At 35.9% G+C, this 20,626-nt stretch overlaps 1 protein-coding gene across 1 annotated transcript in view; it reads left to right on the forward strand.

Annotated features, from left to right (window-relative positions):
- Positions 1–11,285: 11,285 nt before the first annotated feature.
- Positions 11,286–20,626, forward strand: part of LOC123544023 (target of rapamycin complex subunit lst8-like) — a 34,324-nt gene continuing 24,983 nt past the window's right edge. Inside the window, exon 1 of the mRNA XM_053525841.1 lies at positions 11,286–11,503. Within this exon, the coding sequence (XP_053381816.1) occupies positions 11,369–11,503 (135 nt within the window). The 5' untranslated portion in view covers positions 11,286–11,368. The remainder of the gene's footprint in view (positions 11,504–20,626) is intronic.

Raw genomic sequence — 20,626 nt, forward strand, 5'->3', positions numbered from 1 at the left:
CCACTTTTCTTTTGATTTTTAGTTAGTACTGACAACATTCTTCAAGAAAATGTAGGTTACAGAAATTTAAAACGGGTCCTGATGTGTGCTGCGGTCATTGGAATTAGGTCAATTTTATATAGAATAAAGAACAACAACTATTTAGTGTGTTATAACCTTTAAGTTTACCTACTAGTAGTCCCTGGGGGAAAGGGAGAAGGGTCAGGGCAAAAGGATGTCTGTTAGGAGATAAGGCTACTAAAAAATAAAAAGTGGGAAAGGGGCATTAGTGAAATACCCAATAAACTGGAATAGCATGTCCCATCGTCCATCTTCAGGGCCATCGTATCTGGAACCAAGTACGGGCTTCTCTTGGAGTGGATAAGGTACCCCAAAATTTAAAGTAGTATCGATTGATTGTCCCATGGGATCGGGTGGGGGGGGGGGGAATTACAGAAAAATGAACAGAGGAGGGTGTGATGTTGGAAAGTGTGAAATAAGCGTGGGGGGATGGAGGGGGGTTAATTTGATGGACCCGACAAGGAAGAGGGGGGGGGGGGGGTATTTGGAGGTTAACAGGGTGTGAAAGGTGGCCACTATTTTGGAAGGAGGGGATTTATATACAGGTGTGTGGGATTTGGAAGTTAATGCGGTGTGCAAGAGGATCAATTTTGGGTTGGTGTGGGTATGTTGGGGGGATAGATCTACATGTATTTGTTAAAAAAAAGATTCCAAATGTGTGTGTGTGTGTGAGGGGGGGAGGGGGGGGGGGGGTATCTATATCTTTTCAGGAATTTCAGTTCCATAGTGGGAGGAGAGGGAGGGGGCTGTAAAATGGGGGATGGGGCTGTTCCCGTTGTGATGAGGGGATCTGAGGTAGGGGAGGGGGTATTTTACATTGGTGGGTGGGGAGAGGTTATGTGGCGGTTCCCATTGTGATGGGGTTCTGAGGTAGGGGAGGGGGTATTTTACATGGGTGGGGGTGGGGAGGATATTTTCTGGAATAGGCCTTTGGTTGGTGGGTGGGGAGTGTAAACAACAAGCTAGCCTGGGAATTTGAAGTCCCCTTTGCTTAACTACCCGTTTAATAACATTAAATGAGAAATAAACAGTAGAAAAGAAATAAATAAACAAAAATATACACTTTTAGGCAGATAATATGACAACCCTTTGAATATATCTGTAAATTGATCGTGTTATCCCCCTTACAGAAGCAAGCCTCTGTGGCGTACATGCTGCGTATTTGCTGTGTATATGCCGCGAACACAGTAGTACGCCAGAGGAGTACATTTTACATACACCGCATGCCGCGTACATGCCGCGTACTATTTCGACGAGTACACAGCATGTACGCAGGAGGTCACTAGTTCACTTCAAGTATGCAGCACAGACTCTGAAAATTTAAGGAGTACACTGCATGTACGCAGGAGGGACTTGTACAAGAAAATAGTACACTGCATGTACACCGCAGATACTTTGAAATTTGTGCTGTACACTTCATATACGCGGGAAAGACTTGTACAATTTCTTTTGGCATTTATACTTAGTTTTTTTTTTATAAGTTAAAGTCTGAAGTAAACTTCATATACGCGGGAGGGACTTGTTCATTTTCTTTTGGTGTTTAAACTTTGACATTTTTTAGGTAAAAGTCTGAAGTACACTTCATGCAGTAAGGATTTGTACATTTTTTTTTTTTTTTGGAAGCAAGAACTTGATTTCCGAGTAACTTTTATCTTAATAGCATAGAATAGTTCAGATTACCGGTATTCTGAACAATGAAACTTTGCCAAACTATTTGCAATGTTCATTTGTGAAGCTTACATCTAAGTGATTTCTGAGCTGCACCTTGCATGCAGTGTAAAAATATATTCTTTGTCATTTTGAATTAATCCTGGAGCTTTCTAACTTGGATAATTGAAAAGCCTTATTTGAACTTCGTTGCATTACATTTTGTAATACATGAAATAATTACCAAGATAATGCCTCAACATACTACGCACACATCGTCTATAATAAATCATAACACTTATATTTAGTTGCATTAAAGTTGTTTCCCTTTGATGCAGTTACGCCATTTTCTTCAAATGTTTACCAAATTACATGCTACAAAAATTGATTTATTTCATTGAAAAGTGGATGAAGAAAAGCATACTAATTTACTTGATAACATCAATCTACATTATTTTGGTAAGGGTAAATACTTATTGATGCATGTCACTTATCTTTTTTCTGTTTTTTTCTGTCCAAATGATCAGCATTTGCATACGAAAGTCGGTGAGGTAAGGAATTTACATTATTACAGCAGTTTCGCCACAAGAGTACACAGCATGTATGCAGCAGGAGTACACAGCATGTACGCCGCAGGACTCTGGCCAGGAGTACACAGCATGTACGCCGCAGGAGTACACCGCATGTACGCCACAGGAGTACACAGCATGTACGCCGCAGGGGTAGTACACCGCAGGCTCATTTGCATGTGGAAAGTGTATGTGCCGCGTACATGCTGCGTACTATTTCCCGCATACTAAATTCCTCCAGCGTACATCCTGTGTACTATGTAGTCCACAGCATGTACGCAGCAAGTAGTACGCGGCAGAGCTCATTTGCATGTCAAAAGTGTACTACAAACGTACTATCGGTGTATGTGCGGTGTATATCCTGCGTACTATTTAAAGCCCTTGATTTCAGTACACATCATGTACGCATCATATACGCTGTATGTACACAGCAAGAGTACGCAGCAGGCCTTTTTCTTCTGTAAGGGCCAGTACAAACGTCATTCTGACCTCCATTTTGGGCGGTAGATGCCACACGCAATTGAAGTTCTGAATGCGGAGTTTTACTGCGGTCATGTGATTATTGCATAGCTATAATTTGCCACACGCATTGCATAGCTATCAAATGTTAAGGTAGTTCTGCACGTTTGAAAAACCGGAAGTGATGGCGTAACGTCATTTATCCGGAAAACGTAGAATAAAGCCTGGATTCAGCGTACGGAAATGAAAATCAGTTTATGAATTAATGGCAACGTGTGAAATAATTTATTAAAATGGCACTGTTACTATCTTTCTAAAGTTAAAATATCATATGAAAGCATGTGACACGTTAAATAATTCAAAATAATGTCTTATATATAGCTTGAAATGGGCAGTTCAATTTAATCATGGCCAGATATCTCAAAAGTAAGCACAGGGACCTATACATTTTATTTCACCATATTATAGGCCATATGTTTATTTACCACTGTGAGAAGTTTCATTTAAATCTACATTTTAGAAAAATTTCTATTCGCGAAAATGTTATGAAAGTTGCAATTTTCCCATAGACTCCCATTATGAAAAACTGCATGAGATCCAAATTTTTTAAATCAGTCTAGCAAAAAATCAAGCACACGACCCTATCTTTTTTATTTGCTGAATTTTCTTAATATATTCCGAAGTTTTAAAAAATATCGATTCAGCATTGTTGTTGGTCCAGTTTTTATTTTCAGTTGTTTTTTTTTCTGCTGGGGTCGAAAACATAATTTTTGATACGTGGTTTCAAATTCTGTCACATAAAAATTTCCCAAATTGAATGTCCTATCAATACCTATTGGTTGTTTTAAGTCATTTGTCAAGAAATGTTTCAGGTCGGTAATTTGTTCCTGTGTGTAACAGATAATGGACGGAACTTTGTCTTTATTGTGAATCACCGACTGCACAAATTCGTGATCACTGATCATGGATAAAACCTCAAGAATTTCATCAGCAATATTTCCTTTGTTTGAACTCACTGTCTCTTGTTTGCCCTGCTCACAAGCCCTGACATTTTTTATGACTTTAAAAATCTCGTTGACAAGTCATTGAATCGTCTTTTTTCATTGCATGAAATATTTCTTTTGGTTTTTCAGCATTAATTTTCTCTCGCAAGATTTCCATTGTTCTAGGATTTGTCCGCGTGAATGTTTTACCATTTTTTGATTTACCGTGCGGTTGCGATGTTACTGGGTGAGTTCCTTGATACTCGTACAATGCTACGTTGCCAATACTATTGTCTGATTTTGTTATGAATGTAGACACACGTTTCTTGAAGTTTGAATCACGTTTTAAAGTAGCATAGTAACGACTTAAAATAACATCATTGTCGTCTGTAGGTTGCGGATTCAATGGTTCCCAAACAACTTTTCCCTTGACGTGTTTCTTGACACAGTATTGCTGTTCCTTGAACTCTATTGCTGTTCCTTGAACTCAACACTTCTTAAACTGTCCCCTTCGCGAACAAAAAGAGATTTCACTGTGTTCCCTTTTGTAGTGTCCCATATTCCAACATCATCAAAATATACTGACTTAGCCTTAATATTTAATTTGCTGATGTTTCGTTCATTGTCAACCAAAACGTAAGAATTTGACTTGTCACCGGGGGAACCTCTGTACATTTTCTTTTTTTCAAAATTAAATTAAAAGCGTCTTCCGATGTGTGCCAACGACCGGAGGGCAAAGGCTTGACATGTTCACTTATTGGAAACTCAGTTTCAAAAGAGTCAGTAATTTCACTTTCTTCAAGAGTATTTTGATCACATGAATGATTTTCCTTTTCAGAAGTGTTTTTGACAGAAACATCGGATGTTGCGTTGAAATCAGTCTCATCAAATGAACGATTTTCTTTTTCAGGACTGTTTTTGAGAGAAACATTAGATGTTGCGTTGGCATCAGTTTCATTAATCTCAGTCGTATTAAATTCTACATGTGTCACCTCAGCGTTGTCTGGGATTTTCGGGTGACTTATGTTTGTGAAATCTTTTCACTTCATTGCCGGTCATGTCTGACAAAAAGAAATTGGCTTTACGTTTTTTTCCCACGACAGGTGTACTTTCCACATCTGGAATGAATGTAACGTCCGCATTTTCCAACTCGCGCAAGACTGGTACAAAATGGCTGGCTGCCCGAACTCGGTGACACATTTGTTCATAATGTCTAATGCATTTCGATCGATTTCAACAAATTCTGACGCAATGACTGGTTTCCCATAGAATTCGAAAGGACCCATACTCTGTTTCTCACGTTTTGCTGCGAAGGCCAATGATTCTGTACCATACATGGACGACCACTGTAGAATACAGACAGAAATATGAATTTTAAATTTTGTGTCTTTATAGTTTCTATTATAGTTTTTACTCAATCTATAAGTGCGGAAATTCGACACATTCAATTAACATATCTAAAAACACCTAAAATTCGACACATTCAATTAACATATCTAAAACACCTATAATTCGGCCGCAATTTGTCAATATTTTAAGTAACATGAGCCGCGCCATGTGAAAACCAACAGAGTGGCATTGTGACCATACTAACTTTTTAAACAATACTGGTTATCATTTTCGCAATATTAGATTTTGAGAAAATTTTAAGTTTCTCTTTTTTGGTCAAATATTTGCAGTAAATATCAACATTAAGAAATGAGCCGCGCCATGAGAAAACCAACATAGTGGCATCACGTATCCGCACAGTCTTGTCAGGATCCATACTGTACAGTTTCGAAAATGATAACCGGTATTGTTTAAATAGTTAATTTAGAGACCGTACCATAGCTCTTCGCATACTTTGATTTTTCAAACTAAAGTGATTTTTACAAATGCGCCGGTTACGATAAAAAATGTAAACAAAAGACTCTGTCTGTAATCTTTGAAATGTATGGTTGACACTCGGTCTTAGTCATAATACCGATTGACAGTGAATGCTGATGACTTCATGTGTTGCAGAAAGGTATTTAGTTTGTAACTGTAATTTCCCATTAATTGAAATCCTCTCAAAACTGGTAAAATAATTACTTATATTTGGACAGAGCTCACGGTCTTTTCCGTTTGACAGCTGCTAAAAGGGCAAATATAAAAGATTCAGTGTAAGTTATATTTCACTGGTACTACCAGTTAGTAAGTTCATACTCTGAACAACACGTCAGAGAAATTTGGGCAGATTTGACCGATTATGATGTTTGCAGACTTAGATTATATTTTTTCCTTACACGAAAATTGCCAATAGGTAACAAAGCGAATACGCCGATAGTCCGGAGTTCGCCGATTATTGTTCCAGTTCACGCAATGTTATCCAGGCAATTAAACTGCATAGCTAAAGCTGCTGCTGTTATAGGTTAGTGGTAGAGTGTCTGCCTTAGGTGTAAGAGGTCCTGGGTTCGAGTCCCAGTTAGAGCTTAACTAATTGCATTCTGCTAAAGCATAGTTTTGCTGTTATAAGGCTGTTCCAGATGTTCTATTTTTTTAGCACACAGTATCATGGATCATTATTTAGCAATCCAGATCAAAGTTGAATGTTAAATCAAATGCACCCAATTAGGAAATATTCACTATATTATGTCCCTTTGATGTTTATGCTCTCCATGTTCAAGAAGAGTTACATTTCCTTGATCACAAAATTTTCTTTAACATGAAAATATTAAATGCTCATAACTCCACACTTCTGGTAAAAATATTTCTATATTTCTGTTTTTGAGAAATATATGGACATTTGTCTTCATTTCAAAGTTTTTTAACCTCAAACCTATGATCTGAAAAACTTAGGTACTATCTCTAGTTAATTCCATGTTTATGGCACAAATAAATTTGGAGGAATGCAGCTTTAAAGTAGTATGTCACAACTTACATATACATTGCAATGTTTAAAGTATGGCTAAGTACTATGAAGTGCTGGAAGCGTTGTAAATAAATGCCGAGGAATTGAACGGACTTGAGTAGTGTAAATACGGTATTACTTTCGGAAAATTAAAACGCTAACTTTCGCTTTTAAAAGTCTCTTAAATATCAAATTCACATCACAGCTTTAATCAATTAAGGGAAAATTTTGAAACTTCTATCCTTGTAATACCTGAAAGACTGTTAGGATCCGTGCAATGGGGACACCATCGGTACCTGACTGGCGAGCATAAGCCCCGTCATGCCATACCTACTTGCCGAGACACTAAAACAAATGCCGTTATTTCATTGCTAAACACATTTATCGAAAATATCGCATTTGAGAATGTCTTCCCCGTGGATCCAGCATAAATCCAGTCTAAGCAGAATATGGCGAATAGTTTTTTTGAGTGCACGACTTTAATATTAAAATTGATATAATTACCTGCATCATCCTAGATAATCCAGTTTTCACATTGTAAGTCCCTACTTCTAGCACAAAACAGTTGTTACACGTGTAATTTATGTCAGAATTTTGAAATAACTGAAAATCATCTGAATTCGCTTCCATGACTATTCGTCGAAAGACATTTGGTCGAAAAGACATTAGACAGAAAGGACAATTAGTCGAGTGTACAATAATTGGTCTCATAAGACTTTATGTCGAATGTATATTTAACAGAATTTTCGTCGAATTTGGTCGAATTTAGTCAAATTTAACTTACCCACTTTGCCGATATGTTTACAGTTTTCAGTTTTCAACCCGATTAAAGTAGACTCTGGTTCATCATCAAATATTTATTCATCATAACTTCAGTTCAGTTAGTCTATAACTATTGTTGTCGGTAGGCCGGATTATGATTTCTCGTTTGTGAATATAATTCGTCTAATATTCTTTCTAATCAAAAGGACTTTAGGGAATCAACAACAAGCAACACCTTAAGGCGTTTACTGATCGTTTAATTTGAGTAATTATCAATGATAATAATTTATTTTCGACCAAGTGTCGTGGTCTGTTAATTTTATCGACTAATTGTCGCATTCTGCATAATGTCCATTAGGCATAATGTCTTTTCGTCCATTTGTCTGTTCGACCAAACATGTTTCGACGAAATGTCGTGCACCCCTGAATTCAACCCTTCACACAAACTGTGAAACCGCTGCTTACAACAGTCACACAAAATGCAGTCTGTTTTACATTTCATGCGGCAACTTCTGCAAGGCCAAAATGCTGCCTTATTTGAGGTAGTAATTTTGCGTTTTTTCTGAGGCATTTTGAGAGAGAAGATTTTTTCAGCAACTTAATACAATGAATGCAAAAACTGCGAATGGGAAGATACTTAGGAATCACAGGCTTTTAAATCATTTACTACGAAATGTTAATTGCAGTTTTGAAAAATAATTAAAAGTAATGAGAGAGTTTGCTTTAATTACTTGAAATTCCTTCATTCATCCTACCGAGCTCTTAGAAGTTCCGAAACCGGAAAAAGGTGTTTTTTATGTAAGCAATTAAACATCACAAGGGGCGAATGTTAATCATTTTTAAAGACATTAATTAGTTATGTAGAAAAATATTTGTTTGTTCCGTTTCATTAAATTAATAATTACGGGATAAATTGCTGTCTGTTTAATCTGATCAAAACGTGTGCCGCTAATTACTTGTCTATTTAATCCCATCAAAATATATGCTGCTAATCAAAAGATACGCTAATCAGACGATAATTGATTAAGTGTCAACAGAATTAACACCACTTTAACGAGGTGTTAAACAAGTTTGATGATCAAAGCTTCCTTGTAACTGAGCTCTGACTTTAGAATTCTTAGAATGATACTGTATTCGTTTTTTAGGCCATTATAAATTAATTCCTAGATTATCCCCGCCCGCCCCCTCTTTTTTATGCCGCCTCGACCTTTTTCATTTCCCTCTTAAAAAAAAAAAAAAAAAAAAAAAATGTACGAACCGCGATACTAGTAGGGTCTCGTATATTTGTTTTAATGCTGCCGCAAAATACCATAGATAATGCGTCGTTTTTACCCCTGGGACCAGCCCCGACACACAGGTATAAACGACGAAAACAAATTCGCTATTTCATAAAGGGAAATTACTCTCCGCGCTTACTGGCTACGCTAAAATCTAAGATTGCCGTTACGTTCCCGTAAAAGATCGAGTAGTTTAAACTTTATTTTTCTTTCAAACAAAATTAATTTTATATAAATTTTAAGGTATTTTGATGAAAGAAATATTAAAAATCACAAATATTAGGATACTTTAATTACTTATAAAAAATGGAGATTATTTTAACCGAAATCAAACTGTGAACAACAAAATTGACACGAGGTGACAAGCTAATTGACGATAATTACTGGTTATTTGATCATAACAAAAAGGTTATCGCACCTTTTGTTATCGGTTTGAATTGAGAAGCTCATGTCATTTTGAACGATACCATTCCGAAATATTGAAACAGTTGCTTTCTATTTATTCAAAATATTTAATTAAAAAAGAAAAGAAAAAACAAATATAACAATATTTTCAGCCGATCCCGTCGGGTTTCTCCCGATTCTGGATGTAAAACACTATCACCCCGATAAGAAGTCCAAATCTCCCGATTTAAATAAAAATCAAACAACGAAAAAAAAAAAAGATTCAATCCTTTACATCAATTAATCCTCGCTCATAACGAATCTGTAAAAAACAGTTTTCGGATATTTTCACACGTATTTACCCCTGTTGATTGTTGTTTACTGCATGATATAACAAAGCCAGGTGTTGATTAATGTGTCACAACTGAAACAGGTATTTAATTTCTATCAATAAAAATCAAGTACAATCAAATTTAGATCAGAAAATATATTGGCCCTTCCTTTTTCTATAATTTTTTGAAATCGAAAGTAGATTACCGCGGTGCCGATTTTGATAAACATTTCTCTTAAATAATTTTAGTAAGAGAAGATGTCAAGGTAAATAGCAATATCAGGTACTGTTAAATGCTGTTAAACTGTCTTTGCATCATCATAGTTTGTCAAATACATCCTTTAAATTGGAGATATGGGCAATGTTTACAAAAGCGTAACAGTATCCGGACAGACAATTTTGGATATCCAGATTTTAAAATAATTTTACTAGTTTTATTTTCGAGGAAACTGAGTGGGTTCATCAAGGACGCAGGTCGATCCAGCTCCTAAATAGAATGTTGAATTGTTGATAAATGTAATATGAGAGTAAAAATGAAAGTCTACAAGTTTGTTTTTACTTTATTCTGTTTTTGCTATTTGTCTTGACTTGTACTCAGGGGTTCGATTTATGTATAAATAGCTGTCATTTTGAATATATAAGGCTTCATTTTGTGAGTTTAAACTGAAATAAATCTCATGTTGATGAAAAATACCCTTCAGCTGAAATTCTAGGAGTCTGTATGTACACTTTTGCTAATTTCAAGAGTCAACTCCCAAGTCCGGGTGAAATGGAACCCCTGCGTACAGTTTTTTTAAAATAAAAAATAAAATTCTCCCCCGCCCCCTTTTTAACCAAAATTTGGATGATAATCTAGGAATTAATTACAGCAAATACTTTAGATGTGTGCGTCAAAATCGCTGACGAAAATAACTTTTTATTTGCGAAAATAAGCTATATGTTTCATTTTTAAAATCTGCATTTTCTGTATTTTTGAAGAACATGTTTGTACATACTTATATACGAAAAATAATTGATTTTTACCAATAATAACTAAATGAACAGCAAATACTTTAGATGTGTGCGTCAAAATCGCTTACGAAAATAATATTAAGTGCGAAAATAAGCCAGATGTTGGTTAATTTCCTATTGTTTTCTTTACATTTTCGCCCAATTTAAAGACAATATTGACACATGTTTATAAATAAAAATCACAGATATTTGGTAGACAAATGATAAAATAAAGATCGAATATCGTTTCATTCTTTTACAATAATAACTTGTTTAAATTAATGCATATATACTGATAGTCATAATAGCAATTTCTCAAATGAATAAAGAAATATTTTCATAATAGTCGCACTTTTCTTTGAAGTTTATACACCAAAGCGTTATCTGATGTCACCACAATCGCTTAATTGATTGTTAATTGCAATGCGCACTGCAGATAAATATACACGTGCTTTATATCAGCAATCAATTAATCAAGGTGTGATCATCCAATCAAAAATGATATGTTATTTGTAGTAGCAATTAAAGGGAACTATGGTGATAAACAATATTATTTCAAAGAAACATAAATCGTTATTTTATATGATATATACTATTTTTCTATGTATTTTACTGAAATTACCCGTTTTCCTGATTATGATTTTAGATATTAATATAATGAAAAAGGTGACATAAAAAACTTTTGTGAATGACATTATAATTATTTATATTTGGTTGAAACCCATCGAAATGAGATGCACTTTAGGCCTACCGTAACGTTGGTTTATCTCCCTTTAATATAAATAAGTTCGTTGCGTTGAGTTTCACCGATGTTTTTATATGTATTTCCTTGAACGAAGCTATTCTAAATGTCAATTTATCTGTAATAACATATCTTTAATACATTTTTTAAAATAAATAATAGAAATTAGATAATATTTTATGTGTCTTGGGGTGGTTTGGGGTGTCTTGGGGTGAAAAGACCCACCGAACCGGAAGTATCATTCTGCACGCAGTAATCGAGAAAAACAATAATATTTTAGCTTGCATTTTTTGCTATGCCTATCATGAGTACAGGTGGTGACAACACATGTGATCCAGTCATTCTGGCAACTGCAGGTTATGACCACACAATTCGTTTTTGGCAAGCACACAGCGGCATTTGCTACAGAACTGTCCAGCATCCAGATTCGGTATCCTTTCATTTTCACTGATTTCAGACTTGGTTTACGATTTTAAAAGCCACAGGAACTCATTTGTAGTGATTTAAAGTTTATGGTATAGTAAGGAACTGATAAGTGTTTGTGTCTTATTAGGTCAAAGACAAGCCCATTAGGACCACATACACTTGGGGGTCAGCACCCCTCCTCCCTCTGAATCAGCCCCTGCCAACCTTCAGCCAATATTTATGTAGAGGCCATATTTATGATCATATCTTAATGAAACATAGTCAGAATGTTAATCTTGATGATCTATAGGTCTGCTTAAGATTTATAAGTCTTTCTGAATGCAATGTCCAAGTGCTTGTGCAAGTTTCAAAACAACAGATATTGGGAGTTTAACCAGGACGCTATTTTTACTATTATACCGTTCATCTGTAATGTCGCGGTACTTGACATTCGACGTAACGACATTAAACAAGAAACAACACAACAGTGTATTTCTTGTCTGTATCACAATATTTCATGTTATATGCATCAATAACTGTGTGAAAATGAATAAGATATCATTCAAGAAACATCCATGTGTGCTTCGAACAACAATAGTCAGCCATTGTTATCATGTGACGTCACATCACTAATGTCGCGGTATAGGTTAACAATTGTGTCAATCAAACTATCATAGGTTAAAAAACACTAAATATAATTCAAACATTGAAAAGCTATCTAAGTCAAACTAACAGGAACACTCAAAAGTCATTAAACGCCAATTTAAAAGTTTTATATTATCTGTTTACATTAGCACTATCGTAGATTTGTTTCACTATTGTTAACATGAAATACCTAATACATGTAGCTCTCGAACATAATCTTATGTAAATGTAAGTCTACTATCGTCTTGTATTTGGTACTTTGATGATATTATATATTTTGGTTTTATTTGTGTTTATTCATGTGCATGAAAGCGCGTGAAAGTGCCGACTCTCCTGTTTATGCCCAGTTTTCAATGATTTTTATTCTCTATGTCTGTTCGCTATAACCAAGGGGTTTTCCATTGAATTTCGTACTTTGGGACTGGAAAAAGTGTTCCTTATAACCGAATGTTCCTTATAACCGAATTACTTTTAACCGAGGATTTTTACATTGAATAAAGAAGGAATTAGATTGGGGAATTTAAAACTGTTCCTTATAACCGAGTGTTCCTTATATATGAGTTCCTTATAAGTGAGGTTTACTGTATTTCTAATAACATTTCGTAAATTTTTTAATGACACAACCTCAAGATAAAAATGATCTATTAAAAAAAAAAATCCCCACAACCCTGACAAAAAAATTCAGAATTATTACCTTAGACCTCTCGACCATTACGGCAGATAATAATGCCAGCAAGCATTTAATTTTTAACAACTGATGATATCATCTTGTGTCCTGGCTCTGTTGGTAAATTTGATTGTGCATTACCAAGCAAGCTCGAATCGATTCTTGTATTCCTAATTTCCTTGGACAAGCAGTTTGTTTTGAAACGCTCAGAGTAAGTTATCTTGTGTTTTTCTGAGCATTGATAGTATGTGGGATTTTTTTTAAACATGTTGAAATTGTAACAGAAGTTGTTTATGTTGTATGGTCGAGGAGTTTGTTTTAAATGGCAAAAATATATTGGCTAAAGGTTGGCAGGGTCAGATTGGAAGGAGGGAAGGGTGCTGACCCCAAAGTGCCTGTGTAGACACTTGGAGGTCAAGCCACCCTCCTCTCCACCTCTGCCAAAACAGCCAATACCTTTTTCCTGTCCGCTCTGTAACTCATCAATCTTTAAAGGGATTTTAATATTACATGGCAGAAATGTACCCCATAATAAGATGACATGTCATGTGCAACACCAAAGGTCAAGGTCACACTAAGTATGTCTTGTGCAAGACCAAGACCCCTAGCTCAAAGGTCAAGGCACACTTAGTCTTTGAGGTCAAAGGTCAGTAGGGATATTTTCCTGTATGGTCAATTACTCTGTCACCCATGAGGGGAGTTTAATATTATTTGGCACAAAAGTTATCCATAATGAGACAATGTGTCTTACGCAGACCCTCATTCCTAACTCAAAGGTCAAGGTCACTTGTATTTGGCAATACTTCATTCACTTATTTAATATACCTGTCATGTGCTTTTTATGTCTTTTTCCTGCATGTTTTCAAGGTACAACAAAAGCAGCACAAAACAAATCTTACATGCTTAATCAATTTCTATGGTTGCAAATAATAAACAGGTCCCAGAAAAGTCAAAATTAGCTATATAGCTAAATCTGTGTATATATAGTTAGAAATAGCTACAAAACCGATAACAGTTATACTAATATGGCAATATCAAATAGAAAACAGTCATTATTCCATTCAAATGGTTTATGAGACAAAAGACAATCACAAAGAACCGAGATCTGTGCCGTCTCAATTTCAATGCATGTTGCGAATTTGTGCAATAAATCATTACTAGATTAGTGATTCTCACAAGTGACATACGGTGGTGTTGGAGACATATTGATTTACTCCTGTCTGTGTATGTGTGTGTCTGTCTGTCACAAATCTAGTCCGCACTCTTAGTCGAACAGTTCTCATCTGATCTTCACCAAACTTTAACAAAATCTGTTTGCCAGTAAGTCCTCGGCCAAATTCAATAACTAGCCAAATCGGCACAGGCAGTTTTGAAATACAGCCATTGAATAACTGATTGGAACCACTCACTCAAAGCACCTAAACCTCTTTGAATCACTATAGGAACCACTCACCCAAACCACTTTGAATCACTAAGTGATTAGATCACATTTAAAAAAGTTTTTGTTTGCTGTCTCCCGAACCTACTTTTTATGTCTACAGCATCCACAATCTTGACCTTGTCGCTTGGATGTGTTGAGACCCGATAAAAATAGAACAGCTGGAACCAGCCATAGAATTATACAAAAATAATTGCTAAATTACAAATATGCTTATGCTTGAAAAAGTCAAAGAAATGGTATTAAGAGAAACATGTGTATTTTTAACATTCTTACGTAAATGCAACAAAATTAAGCTTGCAATCAACAACGGGCTTTATTCTAGCATGATGGACAAGTGCGGGTCGCACACTGACAAATTTAAAGGCAGTGACGTAACAGAAATTCCCGAACATTGAATACAAGGTCAAAACAAATATGGCGTCAAAACATTGCTGCGTAGAAATAATGAACACGACAATGTATTCTCACCATATAAAACAAACTTAGCATACGTCTTGACCATACAACAAACTTCTGTTACAATTTCAACAGGTCTAGGATTTCATCGTTTTTACAGACAGTCTGTAAACATATGAATGGTCCATAGATATAAAGATTTTTAGCTCACCTTTGAACACTTTAGTGATAGCCTTGTGTCCGTTGTCGTCCGTCATCAACGATTTGACTGTTAACACTCTAGAGGTCACAATTTTGGCCCAAACTTAATGAAACTTGGTCAGAATGTTACCCTCAATAAAATCTTGGACGAATTTGATATTGGGTCATATAGGATCAAAAACTAGGTCACCAGGTCAAATCAAAGGAAAAGCTAGTTTACACTGTAGAGGCCACATTAATTTATGACCATATCTTAATGAAACTTGGTCAGAATGTTAATCTTGATGATCTATAAGTCAAGTTCAAATCTGGGTCAGGTTGGGTAAAAAATTAGGTCACTATGTCAAATCAAAGGAAAAGCTTGTTAACACTCTAGAGGCCACATTTATGACTGTATCTTCACGATACTTAGTCAGAATGTTAATCTTGGTGATCTTGGTCGAGTTCGAATCTGGGTTATGTCTGGTCAAAAACTAGGTCACTGGGTCAACAGAAGGAAAAGCTATTTAGCACTTTAGAGGCCACATTTATGACCATATCTTAATGAAACTTGGTCAGAATGTTAATCTTGATGATCTTTAGGTCAATAGGTCAGGTGAGCGATATAGGGCCTTCATGGCCTTCTTGTTTAGTCTCTAGATTTATAGACTGGGTAATATGAAATCCGTTAAAATTGTAATTAAAATCAAAACCACAGGTTTAAATGAAATGTTTCACTTATTACATGGGCACTAAGTATTACATGGATAGATAAAACTTATGGGAGAATTTTAGACAGGTCAATGGATCACTTTATTATTTATGCCCCCGGCATCTACTTATGCGGGAGGCAAAGTGTTTTGTCCTGTCCCTTTTTTCGTTCTTTCTTCATAAAAAAACCCCTTTGTCACAATTAAAAACAAATTGGAAAAATCAAAAAAACTGTTGGGTAAACTAAACCACCCTCCAACAGTAAAAAACAAATTAGGATGTATTTTTGAAAAAAGGGGTTTTGAAATTATATTTTATGAATTTTTTCGCTTCGGTATTGATTTCCTAGGCTCGGGTCGGCGGGGCGTGGCGCGGCGTCACACTTTGGTTTAATTTTTTTGCATGCAAGTACAACAGCATCATTTAAAGGGCATATACTTTGAAACTTATTTATTTTTTTTCTGGGTAAATTTACCAACCCACTGGGTCAAGTTCCATAACCTAACATGAAAATTTTGAGCAAATTTCCCCCCTTTTGATTTAGAAAATTCGGGTTTAAAGTTTTACATGCAAGTTCTATCTCCAAAACTAATGCAGATATTGAATTGAAACTTCACATGGGGTCTTGGGGGTTTAAAAAAACTAGTTGATAGCCCCAATCCCATAACCTGATTTTTTTTCATTTTGGGCAAATTATCCCCCTTTTGGACTTAGATAATTCGGGTTAAATTTTTCCCGTGCAATACAACACTATTACAAAAGGCATAAGATTTAAACATTTTTTTTTTTTCTAGATAAATTTTACCTACCTCACGGGGTCAATCCCTAACTCTGACATGTATTTTGGCCAAATTATCCCCCTTTTTGGGACTTAAAAATTTCTGGTTAAAGTTTTGCGTGCAAGTACATACAGCTTTACTAGAAGGCATATGATTTTGAAACTTTTTTTCTTTTTCAGATCAATTACCTACCTCACTGGGTCAAGTCCCATAACTCTGACTGTATTTTTGGCAAATTATGCCCCCTTTGGACTTAAAAACCCTGGTAAAGTTTTACAGCAATAACTATCTCAAAACTACACAGATATTAAATTAAAATTTTTCACATTGTCTTCGGGGTATAGAACTATTGATAGCACCAAGTCCCTAACCTGACATGTATTTTGGGCAAATTATGCCCCCTTAGGACTTAGAAAACCTTTTAAAAATTTTGCGTGCAAGTACAACAGCATTCCCAAAAAGGGCATTAGCTTTTGAAACTTATTTATTTTTTTTTCTGGGTCAATTCCAGCCTCATTTGGGCCCAAGTTCCTAGCTCTTAAATTATTTTGAGAAAATTTTAATGCCCCCCTTTTGACTTAGAAAATTCGGTTAAAGTTTTACACAAGTTACTATCCCCAAAACTAATGCAATTTTAAATTTAAACTTAACATTTTCTTGGGGGTTTAAAAAACTATTTTAAAACACAAGCCCATAACTCGAAATCTATTTGTTCAAATTATGCCCCCCCTTTCGAACTTAAACCTTTGAAATTTAACATTTTGGTAAAATTTTTCCTGCTTCTGTGACAATATTTCGAATAGCGAGCTTGGCTGTCTTACGGACAGCCTTGTTATTATGACAGTCTTCAAGCTAATCTTCGCGGGGTTTTTCCACGGCCCATTTTTTTTCCCCGCCACAAAATACAAAGCCAACGACCTTAGGGGAGGGGGGCGTCCAGTGGGTTATTCTCCAACACACTGTGCATGTTGAAAAATTTGCTTTTTTAAAACAGTTTTAAAAGTCACAGTCACAAAGTGACAATGTAGCTTTTGTGATCAGCAGCTCCTCGCCTGCGTGCGTGCGTAAACTTTTGCTTGTGACCACTCAAGGGCACATTTTTCCATGGGATTTTTTAGAAATTTTTGGTAAATGTTTATCTGATGATATCTAGGTCAAGTTCGAAACGGGGTCAACTCCCTTCAAAAACTAGGTCAGTGGGTCAAAAAATAGAAAAACCTTGTGACCCCCTACAGGCCATACTTTCAATGGTCTTCTAAAAGTTATTCAGAATTTTGACCTTAAAAGATATCTGGGTAATTCGAAACGGGGTCCCTTCCTTCAAAAACTAGGTCATAGTCAAAAAAAAAAACCTTGTGACCTCTCCAGAGGCCATATTTTTCATGGATCTGAAATGAAATTTGGGTCAAAAGTTCACTTGATGATACTGGGTAAAGTTCAAAACGGGGCAACTGCGGTCAAAAACTATCATAGGTCTAAAAATAAAAAAAACTTTGTGAACTCTCAGAGGCAATACTTCAAAGGGATCTCATGAAAATTGGTCAAATTTCCCTTGATGATATCTGGGCAAGTTCGAACGGGTCACCTGCCGCAAAAACTAGCCCATGGGTCAAATAAAAAAAAAAACCCTTGTGACTTTCTAGAGGCCAAAATTTTTCATGGGATCTGGAAAATTGGTCAAAAATTTTTTTTCTTGATGAATCAGGTCAATTTCGAAACTGAATCAACTGCGAAAAAAACGGGTAAGGTCTAAAAAATAGAAAAACCTTGGACCTCCAAAGGGGCCCTACTTTCAAGGATTTTCTGAAATTTTATTCAGAAGTTCACCTTAGAATCTAGGTCAACAAAAACTGGGTCCGTCCCATCAAAAAAGGTCATAGGTCAAAAAAAAAAAAAAAACCTTGTACCTCTAAAGGCCAAATTTTCTTGGAATCTTAGAAAGTTGGTCAGAATTTTTCATCTTGATGATACCTAGTCAAGTTCGAAACTGGTCAACTGCGGTCAAAAACTAGGTCAGTAGGTCAAAAATAAAAAAACCCTTTTGACCACTCTAGAGGCCAACTTGTGAATCGATCTTCATGAAAATTGGTCAAATTTTTACCTTGATGTATCTAGTTAGTTCAAAACTGGGTCACATGCCATCAATAACTAGGTCAGTGGGCCCAAATAACAAAAAAACCTTGCCCCCTTTTCTAGAGGCCATATTTTCATGGGATCTGTATGAAAATTGGTCAAATTTTTTATCTTGAAGATATCTAGGTCAGTTCGAAACTGGTTCAAACTGCGGTCAAAAACTAGGTCAGTAGTCTAAAAATAGAAAAACCTTGTGACCTCTCTAAGGCCATACTTTTCAATGGACTTCATGAAAGTAAAGTCAGAATTCACCTTGATGATATTAGGTCAATTTCGAAACTGGGTCCCGTGCCTTCCAAAAACTAGTCATAGGTCAAATAATAAAAAAATCTTGTGACCTCTCAAGAGGCCAAATTTTCAGTGGATCTTCATGAAATTGGTTGGGAATTTTATCTTGATAAATTTTTAGGTCAATTGAACACTGGGTCACATGAGCTCAAAACTGGGTCACATGTCAAATAATAGAAAAAAACAACATAAATACTCGGTTAAAATGGGTCCATGTGGGGACAGGTGAGCGATTCAGGACCATATGGTCCTCTTGTTTTCATTATTTGATTGTAAAACTCTTATTGGGGGATGGGGGTAGGGGGCTCTGCCCTTGGAAATTTTTGAAATACAGGCATGAAATGAAGGCCTCTAGTGCATTTTTATGTTCAAAATTTTGAGATAATGGAGAGGTTAGTACCCTTTTGATGAGGGGGGGGGGGGGGGGTCAGGGAGCTTTCCCCCTTGGGACATTTTGAAATACAGGCATAACATGGTGGCCTCTGGTGCATTTTAAGGTCCAAAATTTTGAGTTTAAGGAGGGATTAGTACCCTCTTTATGAGTAGAGGGTCAGAGGGTTTTCCCCCTGAAAAATTATAAAATACAGGTATGGAATGGTGGCCTCTGGTGTGTTTCTTGGTCTAAATTTTGAGAAAATATTATTATTCCTTTGCCAAAATAGCAGGGTACTTCTCAGCAAAAATTAAAAAATACATTTGCATATGTAGGTCTTCTCTAAATTACCAAAATTAATCGGAAATTGGGGTCGCGAAAATGTGTGAGAAACGAAAAAAAGGCAATCAAGACTAGCATTATTTATAAAATGAAAATTGATAACTTATTTTCTATGGCCAGAGTTAATTTTTACCATTGATTTCTGCTTGTTTATCGCAGTTTTTTTTATTGGAATTTGCCAAATTCAATCTACGATCATGATTTAAAAAAATTATTGGAATTATGGGGGGATGTCCCGCCCAGTCTTTTCATTTCCGAAGTTTTGCTACAAAATATAACTTAGAAATGGCTACTTGGGCACTACTTTCGTGATTCCGCTGTTAAAACATGTAAAAATTAAGCTGTCAGTGTCTTTTAATTCAGTCCGTGAAACATGACTTTCATATTACTTCAATCAACGATGACATATGTAAAGGCGGAGCTTAATAATTTTGCCGATAAAATACGTCACGCGTTCCACATCCAAAGCTGTCATTGGTTTATCGCATGTTTAAATTAAAGTCAAAGATCGGGAGGCACATGGCAGCTTGTGTAATTGATGCCGAATCGCTAGACACGCTGTGTATTGTGTATCATGAACAGAAACGCCCGCGGGTAATATTGATTTTTTAGGCAAGACATGCAGAGAGTACATAAGACAGAGAAATACACATTATAAAAAATACATTTACAGCAAAAACTTTTTTCGCCAATTTTTTATTTTTTTCGCCATTGGCGACGTTGGCGAATTGCAGCGGAAACCCTGCTTCTGTATAAATGCTTGGCAAAATCATAGACACAAAAGAACAAGACTTGACTTAGTGATCAAACTTTGTGATGTACATCTGGATATATCCTCAAAAATAAATATACTTAAAGTTTGGATACAATTACGTAAAATAATATTGTTACTGTGATAACTGTTGGACATTGTTTTATATTGTTAGTAAAACTTAGTGACAGATTTTAAAATAAAATATAAATAATTCCCCATCGGTGTATTGTGTTCCATGGGGAATCAAGACTTAATGACACTCCATTTACAACCAAACCCCAGCATTGTTATACAGATGTAACCTGTGACCATTCCTCATCTTCAAACATCACCAGACCTCAGTTTGACCTTGACCTGGTTTTGGACTTAGGTTGCTTCGTATCAACAAGGATGCCACCTTGGTTAACCAAATGGGACCGTTTCGTCTAGCATCAATGCC

Source organism: Mercenaria mercenaria, chromosome 2 (assembly GCF_021730395.1).
Source record: "Mercenaria mercenaria strain notata chromosome 2, MADL_Memer_1, whole genome shotgun sequence".
NCBI lineage: Eukaryota > Metazoa > Mollusca > Bivalvia > Venerida > Veneridae > Mercenaria > Mercenaria mercenaria.